The 23,511-nt window shown below is 44.6% G+C and overlaps 1 protein-coding gene across 1 annotated transcript in view; it reads right to left on the reverse strand.

The window, feature by feature from the left end:
* Window positions 1-301: 301 nt before the first annotated feature.
* CFAP20DC (CFAP20 domain containing) overlaps window positions 302-23,511 on the reverse strand; it is a 212,081-nt gene continuing 188,871 nt past the window's right edge. Inside the window, exon 15 of the mRNA XM_056864469.1 lies at window positions 302-411. Within this exon, the coding sequence (XP_056720447.1) occupies window positions 302-411 (110 nt within the window). The remainder of the gene's footprint in view (window positions 412-23,511) is intronic.

The following is a 23,511-nucleotide window of genomic DNA, read 5'->3' on the forward strand; positions in this document are numbered from 1 at the left end:
GATGAAAGAACGAAGAAATGGGAAAAAAATTCATCATACCATCATTCAGAAATTAACCTCACAAGATGTTTCTGTATTTTATATCATGTCGGCTGGCCAACCAAAGTTTCTTAAGCAATTCTATTCAAATAGCACAAATCTATGGAAACAAGATTCTCTATTACTTACAAACGTTTTGTATTGTCTGATGGTAGTAAATGACATAGAGTTCTGGACTGCAGAATAGAAAAGAAAATGTGACAAAGCCTGAGAGTTGGAACAGAACCGATCCGGGGTTGATGTTCCATAGCCTGGGCAACGACTATGCCAATTCATAGTATTTCCCAGTTTCAGGATCAAAATAGCAGTTTAAGCATGGGTCATACAAAAGAGTCAGAAGTTCATCTTCCTCAGCCACCAAATCGTCTTCACCTAAGAGGAAATGAAGTGTCCATTAATTTTCATTTGTATTTGACAGAGTAGATGACATTAATTTATTTTTTAAATGCAAGACCTTCCACGTTTCACTTTCATTTGGTAGCCTGTCAAGAATATCCATTCCAGGAGGAGAAGGAGGGGAGGGGAATAAAGTTTATGGATTCATACTGGTTAATTCGCAATGATCTCCTTCACAGTTTGTTGAAAAATCATGCTTCTGGAATACTCCAAACGAGGAGAGCTGCCTTGTGGTATTAAACTCAAATTCCATCTAGCCTAGGGTTGCTGACCTCCAGGTGGAGCCTGGAGTTCTCCTGGAATCACAACTGATTTCCAGACTACGTACATTGGTTCCCTTGGGGGGAAAGACAGATTTGGAGGTTGGACTCTATGGTATCACAGCCCTGCTGAGATCTTCCCCTCATCAAACTCCACCCTCCCCAGACACCGCCCCCAAATCGCCAGGATTTTCCCAAGGTGGAGTTGGCAACCCTAATCTAGCCTAGTATCTTGTCTCCAATAGCGGTCAGTAGATGTTTCTGGGAAGCCCACAAGCAGGGAAGAGAGCAGCCCTTCCCTGGGTTTGTCTCCCATGTTCAGAGGTATATAGCATCTCCACATAAGATCCCATTCTTAGCTATCGTAGCTAAGAGGTAACATGTCATCCATCACTTAATAAGTCAAAAATACACTGTATATGATGACTATCAACTTTATTATCTCTGAAGAACCAGTGATATATCAAATCAATCTTTATTGGTTATAATCACAGATCAGTCAAGATTGACACCCAGCGAGAGACACTACCACATCTACACCTGTGCGATCTGAGACACCTGAGTTCAGCTCCCCACCCCCTCCATGAAACTTGCTGGGGGACCTTGGGCCGGTCTATCCTAACCTATCTCTCAGGATCGCTGACAGTGGATGGGAGAACAAAGCTGTGCTGTCCTGAGCAACTTGGAGGAAGAGCAGGACAAAAATGTACTATATAGATTTCCTGTGGGCAAGACTTTGGTAATAATCTCATTAACAAAAGCTATGTATATGGTCTGCCTAACTACATCCATCACATTGTGTGTTTGTGTGTGTGTGTGTGCAGTCAACACATTTACACACACAGAACTCCAACAGTACACATACATAAACACATGAAGCTGCCTTATGCTGAATCAGACCCTTGGTCCATCACAGTCAGTACTGTCTATTCAGGCTGGCAGTGGCTCTCCAGGGTCTCAGGCGGAGGTCCATATACACATCCATAAGGCAGCTCCAGTTAAAGGGACTTGCCTAGTCCCTTTAACTGGAGATGCCTTGGATTGAACCTGGGATTTTCTGCATGCCAAGCAGATGCTCTACAAACTGAGCCACAGCCCCTCCCCAGTAGCTTGTGATGAAGAATGTTTGCCTAAAAAGGAGAAAAACAGTCCACTGAAAAAGTCGTATCTGGATTATGTCAATAGATCCAGTAGTTTGGAAGTCACCTGACTGCTCTCTGGCTACTAAAATGGCATCAGTTTGGACATCTAAGCATGGTCTCAAGACAGTAGGGTGTTGCTAGCGCCCATCTGTCAATGGCAGGACAGTTTTTGGCTCTCCTGCTGTACTGCAGTGCTGAGTGAATGTTCACTCACAACAACCTGAAATTTAACAAATCCCTTTTTGAAAACCATGTGATAATCAATACGACCCAGCAGTTCTCTAGTCTAAGCATATCAGCTATGTTTCTGCTTTTGTAGTGAGGGTTTTTCATGTTCTAATGCTTATTTAATTTCTTGGATTTTTAAAAATCCTTTCCTAACTTGAATGCTCAGGTTGATTTAACAACAGTTTAAGAGCCAATTGTATAAAAATAAATTCTCCAGAACAAGGCCCTGGAACTATTGTGATAAGTATCCTTTAAAACCCCACAAACTAAAAAGTACCTATGTGTGTGTGTTAAGTGCCATCAAGTCGCTTCTGACTCATGAATCAATGTCCTCCAAAATCAATGTCCTCCAAAAAGTCCTGTCTTTGACAGCCTTGCTCAGGTCTTGCAAATTAAGGGCTGTGGTTTCCTTTATTGAGTCCATCCATCTCCATCTCTTGTTGGGTCTTCCTCTTTTCCTGCTGCCATCAACTTTTCCTAGCATGACTGTCTTTTCTGATGACTCTTGTCTTCTCCCAATGTGACCAAAGTACAACAGCATCAGTTTAGTCATTTTAGCTTCTAAGGTCAGTTCAGGCTTGATTTGATCTAGAACCCACTGATTTTGTTTCTTTGGCAGTCCAGGGTATCCATAACACTGCTCCAACACCACATTTCAAAGGAATCTTTCTTCCTGTCTGTTTTCTTTATTGTCCAGCTTTCACACCCATGATGGCATGAATTAACTTGATCTAGGTTGCATGTTTACCCCCAGCCAAATTCACCTCCCTGTTTACCTGATCTTGCCTATAGCTCCCCCAAATTTTGATTAGAATATAATCAGGAAAAATATAACAATATGGAACCTGCTAACAAAACAACTAAACAAACTGATTGTTGGTTAATATATTGGAGGCAACATAGCAGTCTGTGAAACCACTAAATTATGAAATAAATGTTCAAGAAATGTAATTGAAAATTACTTCCACGTATGCAATTATTTTCATGTAATTCTTTTTTCCCCTCTTGACATCACAGTGGTAATTGCTGAAAAACATTACCATAGTTTAACAGACCAATTATAAAGCCAACATAATGCAAACAGAGAGTGCTGCTGGGTGGGCCAGCAACATTCCCCTGATTTGATACCTGAGGGCTGTTATCTATCCCTCGCCTGCTCTCCTTGATATCCACTGGAAGCTCACAAACTGGTTCTGGTCACCGTAGCCGGTATCCAGAGACTTCAAAGAACTTCTGTATGCAATCTAGGGCCTACCATCTTTCCCCCTGATTGCACGTCAGCAGAGGTTTGGGAGTAGTTTGTAAGGTCTCATGGGTAGCTTATGCAGGGGAGTTTTAGCTGAGGTTTGTTGCTTGCTGGCCCCACACTTTCCTGTTGGAAATCTATGCACCAGCAGTCTCTAAGCTCCAATCAAGTCCCCGCCCCTTTCAATGCTGCTTTGTAATTGGCTTACTTGTAGTGTTCACTGTAGGAGAAAACTCCCCTCCCCCAAAACCAAGTGCCACATAAAAAAGCATTTTAAGAACAAGAACAACAACAACCCAGAGCAGTCTGAAGGGGGAGGGGAGAGAAATCCAAGCCTCTGTTTTAAAAAGCCTTTCTTCGGCTCAGAGGAAGCAGGAAGAGCTCAGAGGAAGCAGGAAGTATTTGAATCCCCGCCTTTGGACTTGCTGCTTTGTAATTGGCTGTGAGCAAAACTAAGCTTACATGTTCCGAACTTTGCCTTATGCATGGAGATTTCACCTGGGCTGAGTAGGGTTGCCAGGTCCCTCTTTGCCACTGGCGGGAGGTTTTTGGGTGGAGCCTGAGGAGGGCTGGATTTGGGAAGGGACTTCAATGCCATAGAGTTCAATTGCTAAAGCGGACATTTCTCCAGGTGAACTGATCTCTATCGGCTGGAGATCAGTTATAACAGCAGGAGATCTCCAGCTAGTTCCTAGAGGTTGGCTACCGTAAGCATTGGTCACTGGAAATGACAGGGAAGGGGAATGGAAGGGAGATTAGTTAGTTTGGTGGAACAGATGGAGAGGCTTTGGTGGCCCATAAACAAAGATCCCAATAATTACTCACAAGATGAGATAAAGGTTTACCTCCTCATCCACTGTGCTGCCAACAACAGCCAACCAAATGGCAACTACAAGCAGGGCACGAAGAGTTCTTACCTTGCTGTTTACCTCCAGCACCTGATTTTCAGAAGGGCGTTGAAGAATTCATTTAGGTACCATGGCTCAGAAACACTGATCAGACCTATCCCCCATGACATTGTCAAATCTACTTTAAAAGTTGCCTAATTAATGGCCAAGAGAGCTTGTGGCAGAGAATTCCTCTACTCTGTGTAGATGCACCTTTGCCTGTTCAGTTGTGTATTCTGAATCTGCACCTAGAGCAGGCCTGCAAAATGGAGACCCACCAAGCCAAATGGTGACCCATCAAGCCAGGGGCTCAGTGAATTTGCTCCTTGCTTGATTAAGGTCTAAAACACATGGTCACTTAGCCCAGTTCCAGCCCCGTTCCAGCCCCGTTCCCTCCCAGTTTCACCCAGGATCAAATCTTCACAAACGGACGGTACCTTATTTACTCTTCTTTCAGCCCTGTATCGAAGCGAAATGAACCCGCCTTTTCCCATTCCTCTTCTGGGAGAAACAGAAACAGGGGGAAACACAGATGATTTGCATCTCTCACAGCCAATCACGAAGCAGTGTTTGAAGCGGCAGGGATTCAACTGTTTCCTGCCTGCTGCTACTTCTGAGCTTTTTCTGAGAAAAAAAAGTCTTTTTTAAAACGAGGCTTGGATCCCCCCCTTCTTTCAGGTAGCTCAGTTTTTTGTTTTTTAGTTTTTAGCTTTTAAAATTACAAGGGGGGGGGGAAAGCCTCCATTAGTCAATTCGAAAGGACCAATCACCAGAAGCTGCGGTAGGAGGGAGAGGGCTTACTCAGCTGGAACCCGCATTTTCTGTTTACATGGATCCATTTGCACACAGTTTAGTCCCTGCTCATTCCAGGTAATGCGGGTTCATTTGATCCTGGGTGGAACGGGGCTGGAACTGGGCTGGAACTGGGCTAAGTGACCATGCGTTTTAGGCCTTCGACTACAAAAGCAGAGGTGTTAGCACCCTTTGTCACCACCTTAAATGGTTGAAGGTTACATTTAGTTTGATGGATCACAAGTTGCACACACTTGATCTATGGGGTTGCATGTATTACTGAGGAACGGGAAACCAGGGAAATATTCTGCAACAAAGTGAATCAAAATGATTATGGAAACAGGTGATGGTCACATTAACTATTCTCCTTGCATCAATCAAAGATTATGCAGGGAGAGGAAACACACGAGCGGCTATAAATTACTCTTCCTTCAGTTGAGGATGGCACAGCACCCCACATCTTATGGCCCATTAACCCTCTGTCAATTTTACATAGAATCATAGAGTTGGAAGGGCCGTCTAGTTCAACCTACAGGCCAGTGCTGGAAGCCCAAAGCTAGAGCATCCCTCACAGGCTGCTGTCTAGCTTTCCATTTGAAGACTCTGTGGTGGATGGACCATTCCTTATCAATCACGGTGCAAAATGAGTCATCTAATGAAGCAGAAAACCATCTATTTCTTAGAGAGATGGAAAATTTTTGGCGGCAGCTGGTGCCTTGGTGCTTTATACTAGTAAGGTAATTGACAAGATCTCTATGACACGGGGATCACAGCTCTAGTGGCAGATAGAGAGCAGTAACATATGGAGTAGAAAAGAGTAGGAGTCCAGTAGCACCTTAAAGACTTAACAAAATTTCTGGCAAGGTATGAGCTTTTGTGAGCCACAGCTCACTCAGATACAACGAGAATGTGATCCCATCTATGCTTAAGGAGAGAAGAGTGAACCAGACACACAATGGCAAAGTAAATGTCAAAAGCAAGTAAATGACATTAGCAGGCATGATTAGATTAGGTGTGATATGCAGAGGGGTAGTAGGCATGGAGAAATCAGCATTGGTAATGAGACAGGAATCCCAGATCTCTATTAAATCCTGGAGAATGCACAGTCTTGAGCTTCATTATTAGTTGTAATTCAGCAGTCTCTCTTTCTAATCTCTCTTTGAAATACCTTTGTAAGAGAACTGCTACTCTTAAATCAGCAACTGAATGTCCTGGAAGGTTAAAATGTCCCCCCACTGGTTTCTGAACTTTGTGGTTTCTGATGTCAGTAACAAATGGAGATGGTCAATGGTAATACGGCCACTAAAAGTTGTAAAACACACTAGGCAGAACTCACTCAAATTCGGAAATAGGTTAAATACCCTTTCCCCCAACTTCCTGCCGCTGCAGGAAGGCCCAGGGGATTGGTGAGCCTCTGGCTACATAAGTCATAAATATAGGAATGAAGCTGGCATGATTTGTGTTATTCCCTCTCGTTTGTATTCAACCATCTTGTACGTTTGCACATCTGATGTTTTATGATTCATGACTACTTCCTGGCTAGGTTCCTTCCCCCACTCCCTTGGCTGAAGTAGAGAGGACTCCCAAGGAGATGCTATCTGCCTGCTTTGGTTGCTGACATGTTTGTGAACTCTTCTAAAAAAAAGAAGAAAGAAACCCAGCTCTAAGTTTAACAGTGTGAAACTATGCACATGTTGCTAATTGACCACCCTCCTTCTCTCTTTTCTGGTAACGGTCCCAAGATACACATAGACGAGGGACTGAGAAGCAGTTGGCGAGAATCTTGATCCTCTTCTAGCAACGTTCAGCATTTCTTGAGCCCATCTCATTTAAAAAATAAAGGCAGAGAGCTATGAGCCTATTTCTCAAGAAATCCTTTTTTAAGAACTAAAAGTAAGGTACATGATGGATAATAACCTGATGGCAAATAATAATTCACAGTTGAATGCAGGCCGTATTCCACATTTCATCTGAAGTGCTTCCCTCTTTCTCGGAGTGACAGTACAAAGTAACTACTCTGTATGCTCTGCTGGCTCAAAATAATGGCCTGTTATGCCAACAGCAGCAGCTTCACAATGTTAAGGATCTATTTACAGCACGCAAGAAAATTCACTAACTGGAAGGCATGGATTGCGCACAAATACTCCTGATCCCGCACTCTAGTGTGACTTTTCCTTTCAGAAAAGAATTTCATGCTTTGCTCCCCAGCTAGGTTCTTTTTTTTAACATTCAGAAAAAGCAACAAAAACCTCTCCCAACTAACTTCAAGGTGGCAACGGCTGGATTGTTGAATGACACGATTTGACCTAAAAGTCCAAAAACTGAACAGCCAGAGCCCATGCTTGGATCTAGCAAAATCAGTCTGCACTGCAGGTGTGTGTGTACATGGGTGTGTGCATTCTTTCATTTTTGCTTGGTTTGATATATTATAAAAAGTCAAATAAGAGATAAACAAATAAGGCATTTCCTGGAGTGTTACCTATTCAGACTGCAAGTGGTAGCTGAATGTTTAACAATCCCTCCCCCAATAAAAAACTCCATGCATACAGAAAAGGAGTCTGTTAAGCACGAAGGGTTCAACCCAGCCTTCTCCCCAATATGCGGTTGTCCTGAATGCCGAGAATATTTATATTTTTGTTTTGTGGGGAGCATGAAACGTGTTGCCCCTCTTACCTACACCCTGAAACGGTAGCAGCCAGGAAAGTTTTACCACTTGATTCTGCTGAATGCATAAGCAGGGCCCTGGACTCATTAGGTGGCCCTTGGCAATTCATTGCTGTTCAGATTCACTTCAACATCAGTCACAAGGAAACAAAGACAAGTTGTGAGTAGAGCTGTTGAAAAACAAATTCGGTATAATTCGGATTCGGGTTTAAATGGCCTCCCCGCCCCCCCAACAAGAAATCCTGAATTCCCTTATACCGGTATAGGTAGGAATTCAGCTTTAAATCCGGGATTCCCAAAAAAATCCCAAAAAATTCTGCCATTTAAAGCCATTAAAGCACTTTCGCATGGAGCCGGCTCCTATTCATTCTTATGCCATAACTTTGGCACCCCTAACCCAATCTTCACCAAACTTGGGGGTTCTTGCAAGGAGAGTCCCTTCTAGCTACCCTGAAATTTTGGAACCTCTACCTGCAAAAATGCCCTGCAGGAGCCACGGAAAGATGTTGCTAAAAAAGCCAAATATTCAGGAATGGCAAATTTGGCTTTGCCAACCTCCTGGATTTTGCTGATTCGGTAAACCCAAACCAGAAATTTACTGAATTTGCATTTATTCGGTATTTTTCCACTTCGGTTTTTACCAAATCAACAGCCCTAGTTGTGAGGCAGTTGTAGAGATGAGAACTGTACAGCATTCTGCACTTCTTTAAAAAACTGCTATATATGGGGAAAGATTAGTGGGTATGTTGATTCTGGAAGGACATGGTGACCAGCGTGGTGTAGAATCCAGTGTGGTGTAGTGGCTAAGAGGGGTAGTTTGGAGCAGTGGACTCTGATCTGGAGAACCGGGTTTGATTCCCCACTCCTCCACATGAGCGGCGGACGCTAATCTGGTGAACAGGATTTGTTTCTCTATTACTACACACGAAGCCAGCTAGTGTCCTTGGGCAAGTTACAGCTCTGTTAGAGCTCTCTCAGCGCCACCTACCTCACAGGGGGTCTGATGTGGGGAGGGAAGGTGATTGTAAGCCAGTTTGAGTCTCCCTTAAGTGGTACAGAAAGTCAGCGTATAAAAACTAACTCTTCTTCTTCTTCTTTGATGTCTGTTTTTTTTTTTACAACAGCTGTAAGGTCCTTTAGAAGCAAGGCTACATGGGGTTTTGTAAGCAAATCTGAGTTATTGACTGGTACTGTTGCTTAGTATAGGCTTAGCCCTTTGTCACATAATCTGTGCTTAATGACAGCAATTTTGAGTTTCTGGACGCTATTCTGCTTAGCCAACCTGAACTCAGTCTTGTAAGCGTGATATTTTAAAAATAAGCATGATGGACACTGTGGAACTATGGCTTGTGACGTGGAAACCTTTCCTTGTTTAGGGAAGCAGTTCCCACTTATCTGTCCTTGATGTGCAACTTGGGGTGAATTCATGTTTATTACTGCAACTCCGACAAGGAAAACAGAACACCACCAGAATATCACGGAAAAATAAGTCTCTGCCATCAGCTTTCTAACCTTCACCAGCCAACCTAACTTTGAATTATCTCTTTGATTCTCCAAAGGGTCTGCTCGGTCAGTATTATAGCTCACCGCCTATAATTCTAAGCACTGAGACTGGAATCTGTACCAGAATGTTGCTTTCAGGACAAATAACAGCCCCTAACCTGGATAAACCAGGCTAGCCTAATCTCATCAGATCCCGGAAGCTAAGCAGGGTCGGTCCTGGTTAGTACTAGGATGGGAGACCACCCAGAAAGTCCAGGGTTGCTACTCAGACACAGGTAACGGCGAACCACCTCTGTTCGACTCTTCCCTTGAAAACTCTAGGGGGTCTCTATAAGTCATCTGCAACTTGACAGTGGAAAAAAAGGCCATTTGTCATGAGTCAGCCTGCTGAGGCTTCCTTGGAGGAAGAGGACCTGGAAGCAGCAGACAGTGGAAGAGAGGAACCACAGTAGGTAGAACGGGCACGGATGGATGAATGTTCCCCATGCCTACAAGCATCCAGGGCAGGGGACTCACCTGCATCTGACAGCAGCCCTCCACAGCCTCTAGATTGGGGGAGGAGGCATGGGGATGCTTAACCCCTCCCCCTGTGCCACAGTCCCCATCTGCTTTGGGCTCCTGCGAGTCCCAGTTTTAGAAGAAAAAAAATGCCGGGAGCTCTGCTCACAGATGTATCAGTATCTTGTCTATTCAAGCCTTTTCCTCACATGTCAGAAACTTGATAATCGTGCATTTAGAACAGCCTTTCCGTTTTTCACACCAATCGTGTGTGAAAGGCTGAAAGGTGCTTTATGAGGTTTCATAACCTGCCATTCCTCATACTAAAAGCCAAAGGTGGCTGAAAACTCAGTCTGAGTTGGGAAGACAAAAGGCGCCCGTGGCACGGCAACCGGAGTACAAATACGACTAGTGGTGGTGCTGGGCCTACAAGATCACACCACGTTCCTGCCCAAAAGGTGACTACACTGCCTCTTCTACTGGAAGTTCTAAATGGAACCACCTGAGGCGGAGTGTGTACCTGAATGACACATGCCCGGGAAGAACAGCAGGGGTTGCCCATTAGCTTTATACCCCATTGGCTAGAGCCCAGCATCACTTGACTGACCAACAGAATTCTGGACTCAATGCAAGGCATTTCTTCTCGAGCGGGCTTGTCCAAACTGCAGTCCCCGGGCCACATGCGGTCCAGGACAGCTATGAATGTGGCCCCCAACACAAAATCGTAAACTTACTTAAAACATTATGAATTAGCTATCATTAGTGTTAGTGTATTTTATATGTGGCCCAAGACAATTCTTTTTCCAATGTAGCCCAGGGAAGCCAAAAGATTGGACACCCCTGTTCTAGAGGAAAGGAAATAGGACAAACACGACAATCTCGATGAACATTTTTTTTAAAAAAAGGAAGATATACTCAGTTTTGTCTGACTGTGCCATCCCTGAAAACCCACGGATCCACTGGTTAAGTAAAGATATATTCTTGTGGGAGCAAACGCTTAAGAAAAAAACAGGGACCTATAAAATGGAGGGAGGAAAAAGCACCCCTACATGCATTAGCTATGAGTTATGCCTGAAATAAAGGATAGCATAGATATCTTTTATTAGGATGAACAACAAAATTGATTTCTCTTTGTTTTAGGATATCATTAGAGATGCATATAAAACTTGACAAGGGTACTCTGCACCAGTAGTAAATAACCACAGGTTTTCTTGGCTGATAACTTGATTTTTGTTATCTTCAAGCTTTTGTGTCAGTGATTTAGGAGGCAGCAATCTCCCGTGGCTGACAACTGCTTTTTGTATTGTAGTTTCCACTCTGACTGTAATCCACAAAACAAGGATGCTAGAGATCTTCGGCTGGCAGTGCCACAAGGCATGAGCCTACAGGATGCTTCATTGAGGAGTAAATGACACTTGGGGGATAACCTGACCCCAATCCCACAAACTGACACAAGAGGAGCAGGCAGTCACATTTAGCAGTGAAAGAATACTAGAAGGAACACTTTCTTGACACAGAGATGATTTATCTCTAGGGAATGTATAACCTGGCTTTCACCTAGCTTAAAATCCAAGGAACACATGTGAACATACATGAAGCTGCCTTCTACTGAATCAGACCTTTGGTCCATCAAAGTCCAAGGATGCATTTTGAAGGGGGGGTGAAGCTGTTGTAGTATTGTTCTGTATGATTAGTTGCATAGTCTTTGTCTAACCTGTAACTTGTGGTGGCAGGAATGGGAAGGAAGATGGATATCCTGAAGACATGTTGGGTTTTTTTTTTTGAAAGGGTAAGCAGGAAAATCAAATAGGGGGGGTATATGTGGAAGACTTGGGGAGAGGCCATGGCTCAGTGGTAGAGCATCTTCTTGGCATGCAGAAGGTCCCAGGTTCAATCCCCGGCATCTCCAGTTAAAGGGAACAGGCAAGAAGGTGATGAGAAAGACCTCTACCTGAGACCCTGAAGAGCCACTGCCAGTCTGAGTAGACAATACTGACTTTGATGGACCAAGGGTCTGATTCAGGATAAGGCGGCTTCATGTGTTCGAAGTCAGTATCATCTACTTAGACCAGCAACGGCTCTCCAGGGTCTCAGGCAGAGGTCTTTCACATCACCTACCTGGTCCCTTTAATTGGAGATGCCAGGGATTGAACCTGGGACCTTCTGCATGCCAAGCAGATGCTCTACCACTGAGCCACGCCCCCTCCCCAAACTGCACAATAAGTTCTGCATGCTCAGGAGGGCTCATGTTCCTTAAGCAGAAACCTCCCAGGTCAGATCCTAGACTGCTTTAGGGGTCGAGTGACATTTTAGGAGCATACCAGAATTTGTTGTGGAAGGGGGGTTCCAATGGTCAAAGGAGCAAAGTCAACAATCTCATTGAGTATTTTGGATGCTGGCTTTGGAAATTTGCCTGAACAGACTTGTGGATCAGGATGGCCATTAAAATAAAACACTGGCTCAGTTCCACCGGAGCACTTCCGCAGACAGAAGGATTTCTGAACGTTAAGTGTGACTTCCTTGCCTCTTACAGAAGCCCAAGCTGTCCCCTGAAGCCCTGCCGATTTTGACCACGAAGCACGACTCACTGCAATCCTATGCAGAGTTGATCTAAATGCATTGCAATCAGCAGACTGAGCCTGATATAACTCCACAGAGGATTGCACTGCCCATCTTCTCGGGCAAATAAACAGAAGCACTCCTCTCTTTCATTAATATTTCTAGCCAAGCTTTACACCCCACTGTCTTACTGGCAACCCCCATATCAAGTGGCTATGGGTTTCCCAATACATTTATGTGTTGCTTGTTCCCTCATTTCAAACTAGATGCTCCATACTGCAAACATCTTACAGTGAAAATCTTTTTTTTAAGTACATATAATTAACCCATTCAAAGTTTCCAAATCAGTCTGAAATGCCTTATTATTCTGAAGGCAGGTGCTTTGAATAGTGTTTTGTAGGTCGATTACTTTCTAAAGTCCAACACCTTGCCAGCATGGTGTAGTAGTTAAGAGTGTAGGGGCTGTGGCTCAGTGGTAGAGCCTCTGCTTGGTCCCAGGTTCAATCCACGGCATCTCCAGTTAAAGGGACTAGGCAAGTAGGTGATGCGAAAGATCTCTGCCTGAGACCCAGGAGAGCCGCTGCCAGTCTGAATAGACAATACTGACTTTGATGGACCAAGGGTCTGATTCAGTATAAGGTAGCTTCATGTGTTCATATGTGTATGTGAGTGGTGGTTTGGAGCAATGGACTCTAATCTGGGGTTTGATTCCCCACTCCTCCACATGAGTGGCGGATGCTAATCTGGTGAACCAGGTTGGTTTTCCCACTCCTCCACATGAAGCCAGCTGGGTGACCTTGGGCTAGTCACAGCTCTCTTGGAGCTTTCTCAGCCTCACCTACCTCACAGGGTGTCTGTTGTGGGGAGTGGGAAGGGAAGGTGATTGTAAGCCAGTCTGATTCTTCCCTAAGTGGTAGAGAAAGTCGGCATATAAAAACCTACTCTTCTTCTTTGCTTCATGGGAATTGTAGCAGGGCTACAGCAACTACTAGGTTTTCTATATTAACAATTTTCTCAGGTCCCAACCAGAAATATATATCTAACGTGGCTTTTCACTTGAAGATTACAATCCCATTCTCTTTGGAGTGTTTAGGGCCCTTAACATAAAGTATTGTCAGATTCTTCAAAGCAAGGTCCTGTCCTGACAGCCAGATTCTATTCCCCTGTCATACGCAATTACAAATTTACACGCCCATGAAACGATTCCCAATTTGAGGGGCACTGTCTGCATTAAACAATAAATCACTGCGATGGCTTCATTCCGGAGGGTAGCTAAAGTACAAAGCCGAGATATATGATATCACGCTGAATCCTCCGCAAGTGGAGGAAAAAGGTAAGAGCCCCTTGTAATCCAGACGCGCAGCAGAAAGCAAGACCAGGGAGCTTGGAGAAAGTGTACTAGGATTGTTCATCTGAATATTGTTGGCTCACCCCGATATTCCTATCATGATTGCTTGCTTAAACGACAAGATTTTTCTCCCAATATTAGCAGCCCGGTCCTACGGGTGCCTTGCTGCACCTTTGGCTCCAGCGCAAGCTGGCCACCATTTTATTCTTTGGCTGGTTTAAGTTTTTTTTTAAATATATATTTTTATTGCATTGGAGGTCATTTTACATCTCCATACCTTTATAATTACAATTTACACTTTCCTTCTTCCAATACAAATTTCCCCCTTCCCCCCCCTTTTCCTCCCCCCACGGACCAATCCATAATATCATATTTTCATATTTTCAGCCATGAGCATAGCCTTTTTAGTTTTACTAAAGTCTCTTCGTTGGCTTCTCCTTTTTTCACCCAATTAATGTATGGGTTCCACTTAGTCTTCAATTCCATTTCTTCTGTTTCTCCCGTTGTCTGTTGTTTTAAGTATCCCAATACATCTGTTTGCACATATTTGAACACATAATTATTCCACCTGTCCATAGTCCACTTTGTTTTATCTTTCCATCCAAAAGCTATAACTGCGTGAGCAGCTAATATCATCGCTTTAAACATCTCTTGTTCACTCTTTTCTACCTTCTCACACCCCATTATTCCCATAAACATCAGGTCTACAGTTACTTGAAGTCTAATCTTAAACAATTCTCTAATTTTACTAAGTATTTTGTTCCAAAATTCTATTACCCTTGGGCACTCCCACCACAAATGTGAGAACCACCCCTCTTTTGCGTTACAATGCCAACAGTTCGGTCTCATTCCTTTGATCATATGTGCTATTTGGGCCGGTGTTCTGTACCATTTCAGCATTATTTTCCTTTCCAACTCTTTATATCTATCTATCTTCAACATTTTAATACCCTTCATCATTTTATTCACCATTTGTGTTGATATTGTAGTTTCTTTTGCCATTTTGCCTGTATTATTCTAATCATGAATTCTTTATCTCTTATCATTTCTGTATATTTTCCCTGCTAATCCTTTTCTAATATATGCTTCACTCTTTATTAACTCTTCCAATTCATTGTCCTCTCTTTTCATACATTCTCCCCATCTTCCTTGTTTTACTGCTTCATATACTGTATATACTCGGATATAAGCCGACCCGAGTATAAGCCGACCCCCCAAATTTGAGGCCAGAAAAGGGAATTTCTTATTGACCCGCGTATAAGCCGAGGGTCAATAAGAAATTCCCTTTACAGGCTATGCTGCGCTCTAAAATGGCGGCCGCCATTTTAGAGCGCAGGGCCCCTGCCCCAGGTCGCCCTCCCGCCGGCCTCCCGGGCCCTCCCGACCCACCCCAACCCACCCCGACCCCAGTGCCATCCAAGGGGGGGAGGGGGAAGAGCCCCTGAACCCCCTACTTACTGGGAGACGCGGCAAATCGGCGGCGGCGGCGGTGCGGCCTTCCTGGGCCGGCAGGAGGCCCCTCCAGGCCCCTGCCGGCCGGAGGAAGGCGCCTGGGCGCATGGGTGGCGGCGGCGCGGCCGGCAGGGATCTCCTGCCGGCCCCTCCAGGCCCCTGCCGGCAGGAGGAAGGCGCCCGGGCTCCTGAGAGCCGGCGGAGCGGCCCGCAGGGACCTTCTGCTGGCCCAGGAAGGTCCCTGCCAGCTAAAAGAACGCGCCCGGGCGCTTGGGCGGCGGCGGCGCGGGCGGCAGGGGCCTCCTGCTGGCCCCTCCAGGCCCCTGCCGGCCAGAGGAAGGCTCCCGGGCGCGGCGGCGATGGCGGTAAGTTCCCTCCTCCCTCCCTCCTTCCCCCTCCCCTCCCCTACCGTATTGACCCTCGTATAAGCCGAGTTCGGCTTTTTCAGCCCTTTTTTTGGGCTGAAAAACTCGGCTTATACGCGAGTATATACGGTAGTCCCCTCAGTCCCAGCCAATGTCTTTGGCTCACTTCATCTAATACTCTCTGAAAAGATTTCAAATTTCCTTGGTGATCTAATATGTCCTTCACTCTATAATAACCCTTATTTTTCATTTTTATCCCTAAGTTACCATCTATGACCCTTTCTTTCACGCAGACTATTGGGGTCCATCTTGATTGTTTGTTCATCCACTTCATTTTCCATTTCTTCCAGACACTCAATACTTCCCGTCTTGGGCCCTTGGTTAATTGTAAAGCTTTATTTATATTTTCTGTAAATATCCCATATTTCCCCATATCTTGATTTAATTCATTCTCTACTCTTATCCATTTCATATTTTCAGCTTCCTCAATCTCCATCAATGCTTTTAAATGAAATGCTTCATAATACTGATGTAATTGTGGGAGACCCCATCCCAATTCCTCCTGAGGCGCATAAATAATTTTCTTCATTACTCTTGCCTTCATTCCTTCATATACCCATTTCCTGATAGCTTCATCCCACGCACCCACTTGCCGTGAAGCTAGTTCCACCGGGAGAGTCTGAAACAAGTACATCATTTTTGATATTATAAACGTTTTGGCTGCCCTAATTTTATTTAATATACTCAAGCTTTTATTCTTCCATTCCTCCATCTTCTTACTCATCTTTTTCCATATCTCCTTATAATTAATATTTACCATTCTTTCTATATTCTTTGGTAATTGTACTCCCATGTATTTAATCTTTTTAACGCCTGTTTTCATTCCTGTATATTTCCTGGCCCCCTCTTTTTCCTTTTTCGTTCCATTGAACCACATAATTTCTGTTTTTTTATGTTTACTCCCAGCCCTGAAATATTCTTGAAATCTTGCAAAATAATTATTAGCTCTTTAAGACCTGCCAATGGTTGTTCCATTATCAATAATACATCATCTGCGAACAGATTAATTTTCACCTCCTCTTTTCCAATCTTATATCCCTGTATTCTTACACTGTTACGAATTCTATCAGCCAAAGGTTCCATTGCCAATGCAAACAGCATAGGTGACAATGGTCACCCTTGTTTGACCCCTCTTTGTATAGGGATCTCTTCCGAGTGCCCCTCATTTACCCTAATTATTGCTTTCCCTCCTCTATAGATTTCTTATATTGCTCTGAAAAAAGGACCTCTGAATCCCATCTTTCCCATTACCTGTATTAAATAATCATGGTTTAATGTATCGAATGCTTTGTAAATATCCAATTTTACTATTGCAAAGTTCCTCCTGTCCGTATGAGTCAGTATATTAATTACATTTCTAATAGTGTGCCCTATATACCTTCCTTTGACAAATCCATACTGGTCTTCTTTAATCAAATTTGGCAAAATCTTTTCCAAGCGGTTCACTAATACTTTTGCAAATATTTTGTAGTCCTGATTCATTAAACTAATTGGCCGATAAGAGCCTAACTCTAATGGTCTTTCAGGTCTTTTAGTATAGTGACTATCTCTGTGCTTTTCCAAGATTCAGGGGTATTTCCCCCTTTCCATATATTATTACATAAATTGCATCGCTCAGGAGCAATTAGTTCTTTCATTTCTTTATAAAATTCAGCTGTGTATCCGTCAAGTCCTGGCGATTTTCCATTCTTCAAACCTATTACATCTAATATTTCCTGTGTTGTAATTTCTTCATTTAACCCTTCATTCTCTTCCTCCTTCAATCTTTTGTTTACTATTTCCCCAAATTCTGCTCCCTCCTCTGCTTTATATAAATTTTGATAAAATTTAGCAAAAGCCTCTCTTATTTTTTTATTTACATATACCTGTTTCTTTCCCTCTCCTATAATACTTCCCACATTATGCCTTTCTTTTCTTTTCTTCAGATAGTTTGCTAATCTTTTCATTGTGTTTACATTGTTTCTATGAAACTCATTTTTAATTAGGGTATCCCTCTTCCATAAAAATAGTTCATCCTGTTCATCCATCCTTTTCTGCATCTCTCTAATTTTTTCCTGGATGCTACTATCATATCTCTTTTGTAACTCCTGTTGCAATTCATTAATTTCTTTCAAACTTTGGTTCCTATTTTTGTTTATCGCCTTTCTACGTCTAATTTCTTTAGATATACAAATGCCACTCATAGTTGCTTTGAAAGCATCCCAAACAACTTGCTCCTTAGCCGTATTTTTGTTCTCCTTAAAATTTTTTTATATCTTTCTTCATATCCATTCTATCTATCTCCTTCCTTAATATATTATTTTAAATCTCCACATTTTTCTTTTCTGCTCTTCCCCTATTTTAACCTCCATTGTAATTGGTGCATGGTCAGACACCCAAATTATTCCCGTTTCTGCCTTTATTACTTCTAGCTCGCCCATGTCCTTAACCAGAACATAATCTATTTGGGTTAATTTTTTATGCCTTTTAGAGAAGTACCGTATTTTTCGCACTATAAGACGCACTTTTTCCTCCTCAAAAGTGAGGGGAAATGTCAGTGCGTCTTATGGTGCGAATGCAGCGCCGCCCGCCCCGGGAGCCGGCTGGGACGACGCCAGCTGCAGCTGGAAGGCCCTTCCCAGCCACCCAGCACAGGGCAGAGAAGTTTAACCTCCCCCCCCGCTTCCCGGTCCCGAGGCTCAGCTGCTGGGCGGATCCTCGGAACGGGAAGCGCGGGGGGGGTGTGTGTGTGTCTTTAAACTGCTCTGTGCTGCCTGCCCAAGCAGCGCAGAGCAGTTTAACCTCCCCTGCTTCCTGGTCCGAGGCTCAGCTGAGCCTTGGGACCGGGAAGTGGGGGGGGGGGTGCGGAGGAGCAGTTTAAAGACCCACCGCCCCTCCTGATCGGGCTTGCCTGACTGGTCCCGATCGGGCTTGCAGCCTGGAAAGGGAGGCTGGAGCCTTCGCCCAAGCCCCGCTGTGCGCACGCTCTGATCTCTCAGCGCGTGCACACAGTGGGGCTTTGAAGGCTTCAGCCTCCCTTTCCAGGCTGCAAACCTGACTGGTCCCAATCCGGCTTGCAGTCTGGAAAGGGAGACTGGAGACTTCCCCCAAACCCTGCTGTGCGCACGCTCTGATCTCTCAGCGCATGCACACAGTGGGGCTTTGAAGGCTTCAGCCTCCCTTTCCAGGCTGCAAGCCTGACTGGTCCCAATCCGGCTTGCAGTCTGGAAAGGGAGACTGGAGACTTCCCCCAAGCCCCGCTGTGCGCACGCTCTGATCTCTCAGCGCGTGCTCACAGTGGGGCTTTGAAGGCTTCAGCCTCCCTTTCCAGGCTGCAAGCCTGACTGGTCCCAATCCGGCTTGCAGTCTGGAAAGGGAGGCTGGAGCCTTCCCCCAAGCCCTGCTGTGCGCAAGCTCTGATCTCTCAGAGCATGCACACAGTGGGGCTTTGAAGGCTTCAGCCTCCCTTTCCAGGCTGCAAGCCGGATTGGGACCAGTCAGGCTTGCAGCCTGGAAAGGGAGGCTGGAGCCTTCCCCCAAGCCCCGCTGTGCGCATGCTCTGATCTCTCAGCGCGTGCACACAGTGGGGCTTTGAAGGCTTCAGCCTCCCTTTCCACGCTGCAAGCCTGACTGGTCCCAATCGGGCTTACAGCCTGGAAAGGGAGGCTGGAGCCTTCCTCCTAGCCCTGCTGTGCGCACGCTCCACAGAGCAGGACTAGGAAACTGGAAGTGGAGTGCAGTAATCCCTCCACCCAGCCCTGGCCATAATAACCTCTAAGCTGTTGGTCGGGAAGCGCGGTGTGTGTGTGTGCGGACGTTAAACTGCTCTGCGCTGCCTGGGCAGGCAGCGCAGAGCAGTTTAAACCACCACCGCCCCCCTTCCCGGGACTCCCGGGAAGGGGGGCGGTGGGGAAAGAGAAGGAAAAAGGATGAAAAAGAAGATAAATATATTTTCTTAAAGACGCAGCGGGTCTTTAAAAAATATATATTTTTCTTCTTTTTCCTCCTTTAAAAACTAGGTGCGTCTTATGGTCAGGTGCGTCTTATAGAGCGAAAAATACGGTATGTGGGCTGACAGTCCCCCCCCCCCCAACCACTTTGAAAACATCCTGTATTTTCCAATTATTTAAATTTATTTTATTACATTGATGTAGGTCCAGATTAAAGTCTCCTGCTAAGATTAAGTGTCCTTCTTGGAATTTCTGTAGTTTTCTAAAAATTCCTTCAATAAATTTTCTCTGTCCTTTATTTGGTGCATATATATTTACTATTGTAAACTTTTCTCTATTCATTTTAAATTTTAAGAATACATATCTACCTTCCCTATCAATTATCTGCTCCATTATCTCTATACTCATACTATCATGAGTTAGTATTGTCACTCCTCCGGATTTCCTTGTCCCCCTTGCCTCCACTGTGATCTGCCATCTGGGTATATTTAACAAAGGTTTTGCATCCTTTTTATCTTTATGTGTTTCCTGGATACATAATATGTTTATCCCTTGTTTCTGTAGTATATTTTTCAATCTATACCTTTTTACATTTGAAGTCAAGCCATTTACATTCAAAGAAAGTAACTTAATCGACTCTACCATTCCTTATTAGTTTTAAAATTAAGGTATGCCCATGGCCCCTCCCTCCTTTGTTGGTCCTCCCCCTTCCCCTCTCCCTCCCTCCCTCCTGCCCCTTCCCCCCTCCCCACCCCCCTTCCCTCAGAAGATGTTGAAAATACCAGGGTTTTTCACCCCTTCCCATCTTCTTTCTCAATGGAGATCTGCGTTCCCCCCTTATGCCCCCCCTTAACAACATTTTACCATTCTTGTTAAGCCCCGTGTAATTGCCTGTCAAAAGGTCAACAATTAGTTTCACTTAAACAGTTTAATATCTTCCTTATTCTTCTTCTTTATTCTTCTTCGGCTTATCTCTGTTTGCACTCCATAGTTCCAATTTATTTATTTGGCTCTTTTTTCCAAACATACTTGTACTTCAAGCCGTTGTTTTGCCTTGTCTTGGTCTCTTGGCTCTGCTTTGAGTCTGTCTGGGTGCTGGTTCCTCCTCCTTCTCCTCTTCTTCATCTTCTTCCTCCTCACTCTGTAGTTCCATCAATTCCCTGGACTCCTGTTCCAAGTTGCCTGCATTTATGCCAAACTTCTCCAGCATTTTTAAAGCCTCTGTTGGGTTCTTTGCTCGGTGCAGGACTCCATCTTTATACACCAGAATCACTGCTGGATAGGCCCAGGACAGCATTATTCCGTTATCAAACAGCTTTTGGGCATATGGTTTCATTACTGCTCTCAGCTGCAATGTCTCCATTGAAAAGTCCTGTCGAACTACAATTTTATTCTCTTTGAATTTCAGGTCTTTGATTTTTCTCAAGGCTTTATACACATACTCCTGCATTTTTTCCCTGGCAAAGGCAACTATTACTTCATGCGGGTTTGCTCCCACTGGGGGGCGTGGTCTCAATGCCCTGTGAATTCTTTCCAAATCGTTAGGCTGAATTTGCACCCCCAGACCCTGGAGCCAAGTTATGAACGTTTCTTCCAATTCCTTTGCATTCACATTTTCAGTAAAGCCCTGAAAACGAAGATTTCTTTGTTTCTGTCTGTCGTTTAAAGCAGCCAGCCTACTTGTTAGTTCCGCTATTTTCTTCTTGTTGGTCTTTGATCTTCTCTCATTCGCTTTGACTGTCTCTTTAAACTTTAGCAGTTCAGTGTTTGTTTTTTTAACTTCAGCGTATAAATCATTATAATCCTTTTTTAAGTTTTTCTCCAGGCCCGCAATAGTTGACATTATATCTTTAATGTCCTTTTTGGTGGCCATTTTTCTTACTCCTCCTCCCCCTCTTCTGCTGATAAGCCGAAAAAAACCACTCACAGTCCAAGCAACAGGTCACTCACCATAAATTTTCTTCCCAGTGATGTTGAGCTTTTCTTACAACAATTAGTTGTCTTTCCAATCAAACTTTCACCATTTAAGGGCTATTTATTTGCTTTCTCCTCGGAGGGGGTAGAGAAGGGCTGCTAAATTCCTTCCCGCATGCGCAGTTCTCCCTGGCTGGTTTAAGCTACTTCTTCATTTTCTGGAGGCAACATGGCATTTATACAAAGTATGCAAGTGTGTCATAGGTAGGTCAACCTCCAGGTGGTGGTTGAAGCTCTCCCGCTATTACAACTGATTTCCAGTTGATAGAGATCAGTTTACCAGGAGAAAATGGCCGTTGTGGCCATTGGATTCTACGCCATTGAAGTCCCTCCCCTCTCCAAACACCACCCTCTTCTAGCTCCGCCCCCAAAATCTCCAGGCATTTCCCAACCCGAAGCTAGCAACCCTAGTCGTAGGCAGGGATCTGGGTTGCCAGTTTGAAAGCATCGATAGCTTTAAAAGAGCACCTGCCAAATATGTGGTGGATATAGATGTACTCCTGGTATCTGTTATCTCAGATAGCTGAATGGAAGCTTCCTGTTCAGAAGCAGTATACCCTTGAATACCTGGGAACAAATCACAGAGGAATCCTGTTTCCTTAACGCCTTGCTTGTGAGTTTCTGTGGGCATGTGGTTGGTCACTGTTTAAAAAAGCATGATGAAACAGATGGCTCTGTGGTTCCATCTAGCAAAGGAATGCTGATTTTAGGGCTTCAGGTGGCCACGCTGCCTCTGTAATTCATATCTATCTTGTGCAGGGCCTTGTTCACACCATCTTGTCAACACTCAGCACAGCTGTCTTTCCCTGAGTTACTGTACCATACCAACATTCTTGGTGTTCTGCAGCAGCATAACTCCCAAGATTGGTCTTGTTCCTGATCCTGTCCACTGCTGGCCTACCAGATTGTATGGTCAGGCTGCTGGGCCATGTTCAGACACATGCAAATGTTTCCCTCTCCCCTGTGAAGCACTGGTTCTGTTGGGTGTATTGGAACTATTGGTGGATTCTCCAGGGGCATCTGAAATCGGTCAGCTTTGACACTGTATTGCAGTGAAGATCATTCTGGTCCCAACCGGTAGGTTACACAGCTGGCAATCCCTGTAAGCATGGGGGTGGAGGCACAGTTGCCTTAGAAATCACTTCCGGTTTTGAAACCATAGAGATTTTTGAAATTCCTAGGAAGTCATGATGTCACTTCCTGTTCTGATTTCCAGGTGCTGTACCCCCCATTTCCCCCTCTGCTACTCCACTGATTGAGGGTGGGGGCCAGCGAGCATCACTGGGAGGTCTGCTGCCATTACCAAGTAAATGGTAATCCTACTAAGAGGCTACATTCTTGCTGGGACAATGGAACATCACTAATCTTGGCATGACTTCAGCACTGCAGGAATTAATTTGAGCCAGGGACCACTAGGGCTTGGCCCCTGTTTGCTCTGATCCTGAACCTATATTCTTGTCAGTGGAAACATCATACATTTCAGTTGCCTGTTTTGGGTTGTAAAGACAGTGTTCTGTAGAGGTTAGAGGGTCGGACAAGGATCTGGGAGACCCAGTTTTGAATCCCCACACTGCTATGGAAGCTTGCTAGGTGACCTTGGGCCAGTCATATCCTCTTGGCCTAACACACATCACAACGTCGTTGTTGTGAGGATAAAATGGAGGACAGAAGAATGACGTAAGCCTCTTTGGGTCCCCATGGGGGAGAAAGGGTGGGGCATAAATTAAGTAAAGGCATACATTAATAAACCTACCTCATCAATAAGGCGTCCACAGTTGTGAGGGGTTGTTTCACAACCCAGAAAGACATGGTAACAGGAGCACCAACAATGACAAGGAAGAGAGGCGAGTGGCGGGGAGCCAAAGCCCAAACAGCTGGGGGCGGGGGGAATGGTCCGGGAGCCAATATGGGAGTGAAGGCAGGACAAAAAATGCATGGGGGGTGGACTAGCAGGAACGGGGGGGGGGGGGAATGCTTTGGAAAGACAGAAATTGCGAGAAAGAGGAAGGGCCTGGGAGTTTCTGTCCCCTGAATACTTGTGATGTTACAGTCATGAAATGACTGAAGAGAAGTGCCAATCCCTGGACAGTGAATATGCAGGCCATCCAAAACAAATAGATACAGGTTTCAGGAACAGCCCCTTTCGTTTATTTATTGATTTGTTTAAAA

The sequence above is a fragment of the Euleptes europaea genome, chromosome 1 (assembly GCF_029931775.1).
Source record: "Euleptes europaea isolate rEulEur1 chromosome 1, rEulEur1.hap1, whole genome shotgun sequence".
NCBI classification, from domain to species: Eukaryota; Metazoa; Chordata; class Lepidosauria; order Squamata; family Sphaerodactylidae; genus Euleptes; species Euleptes europaea.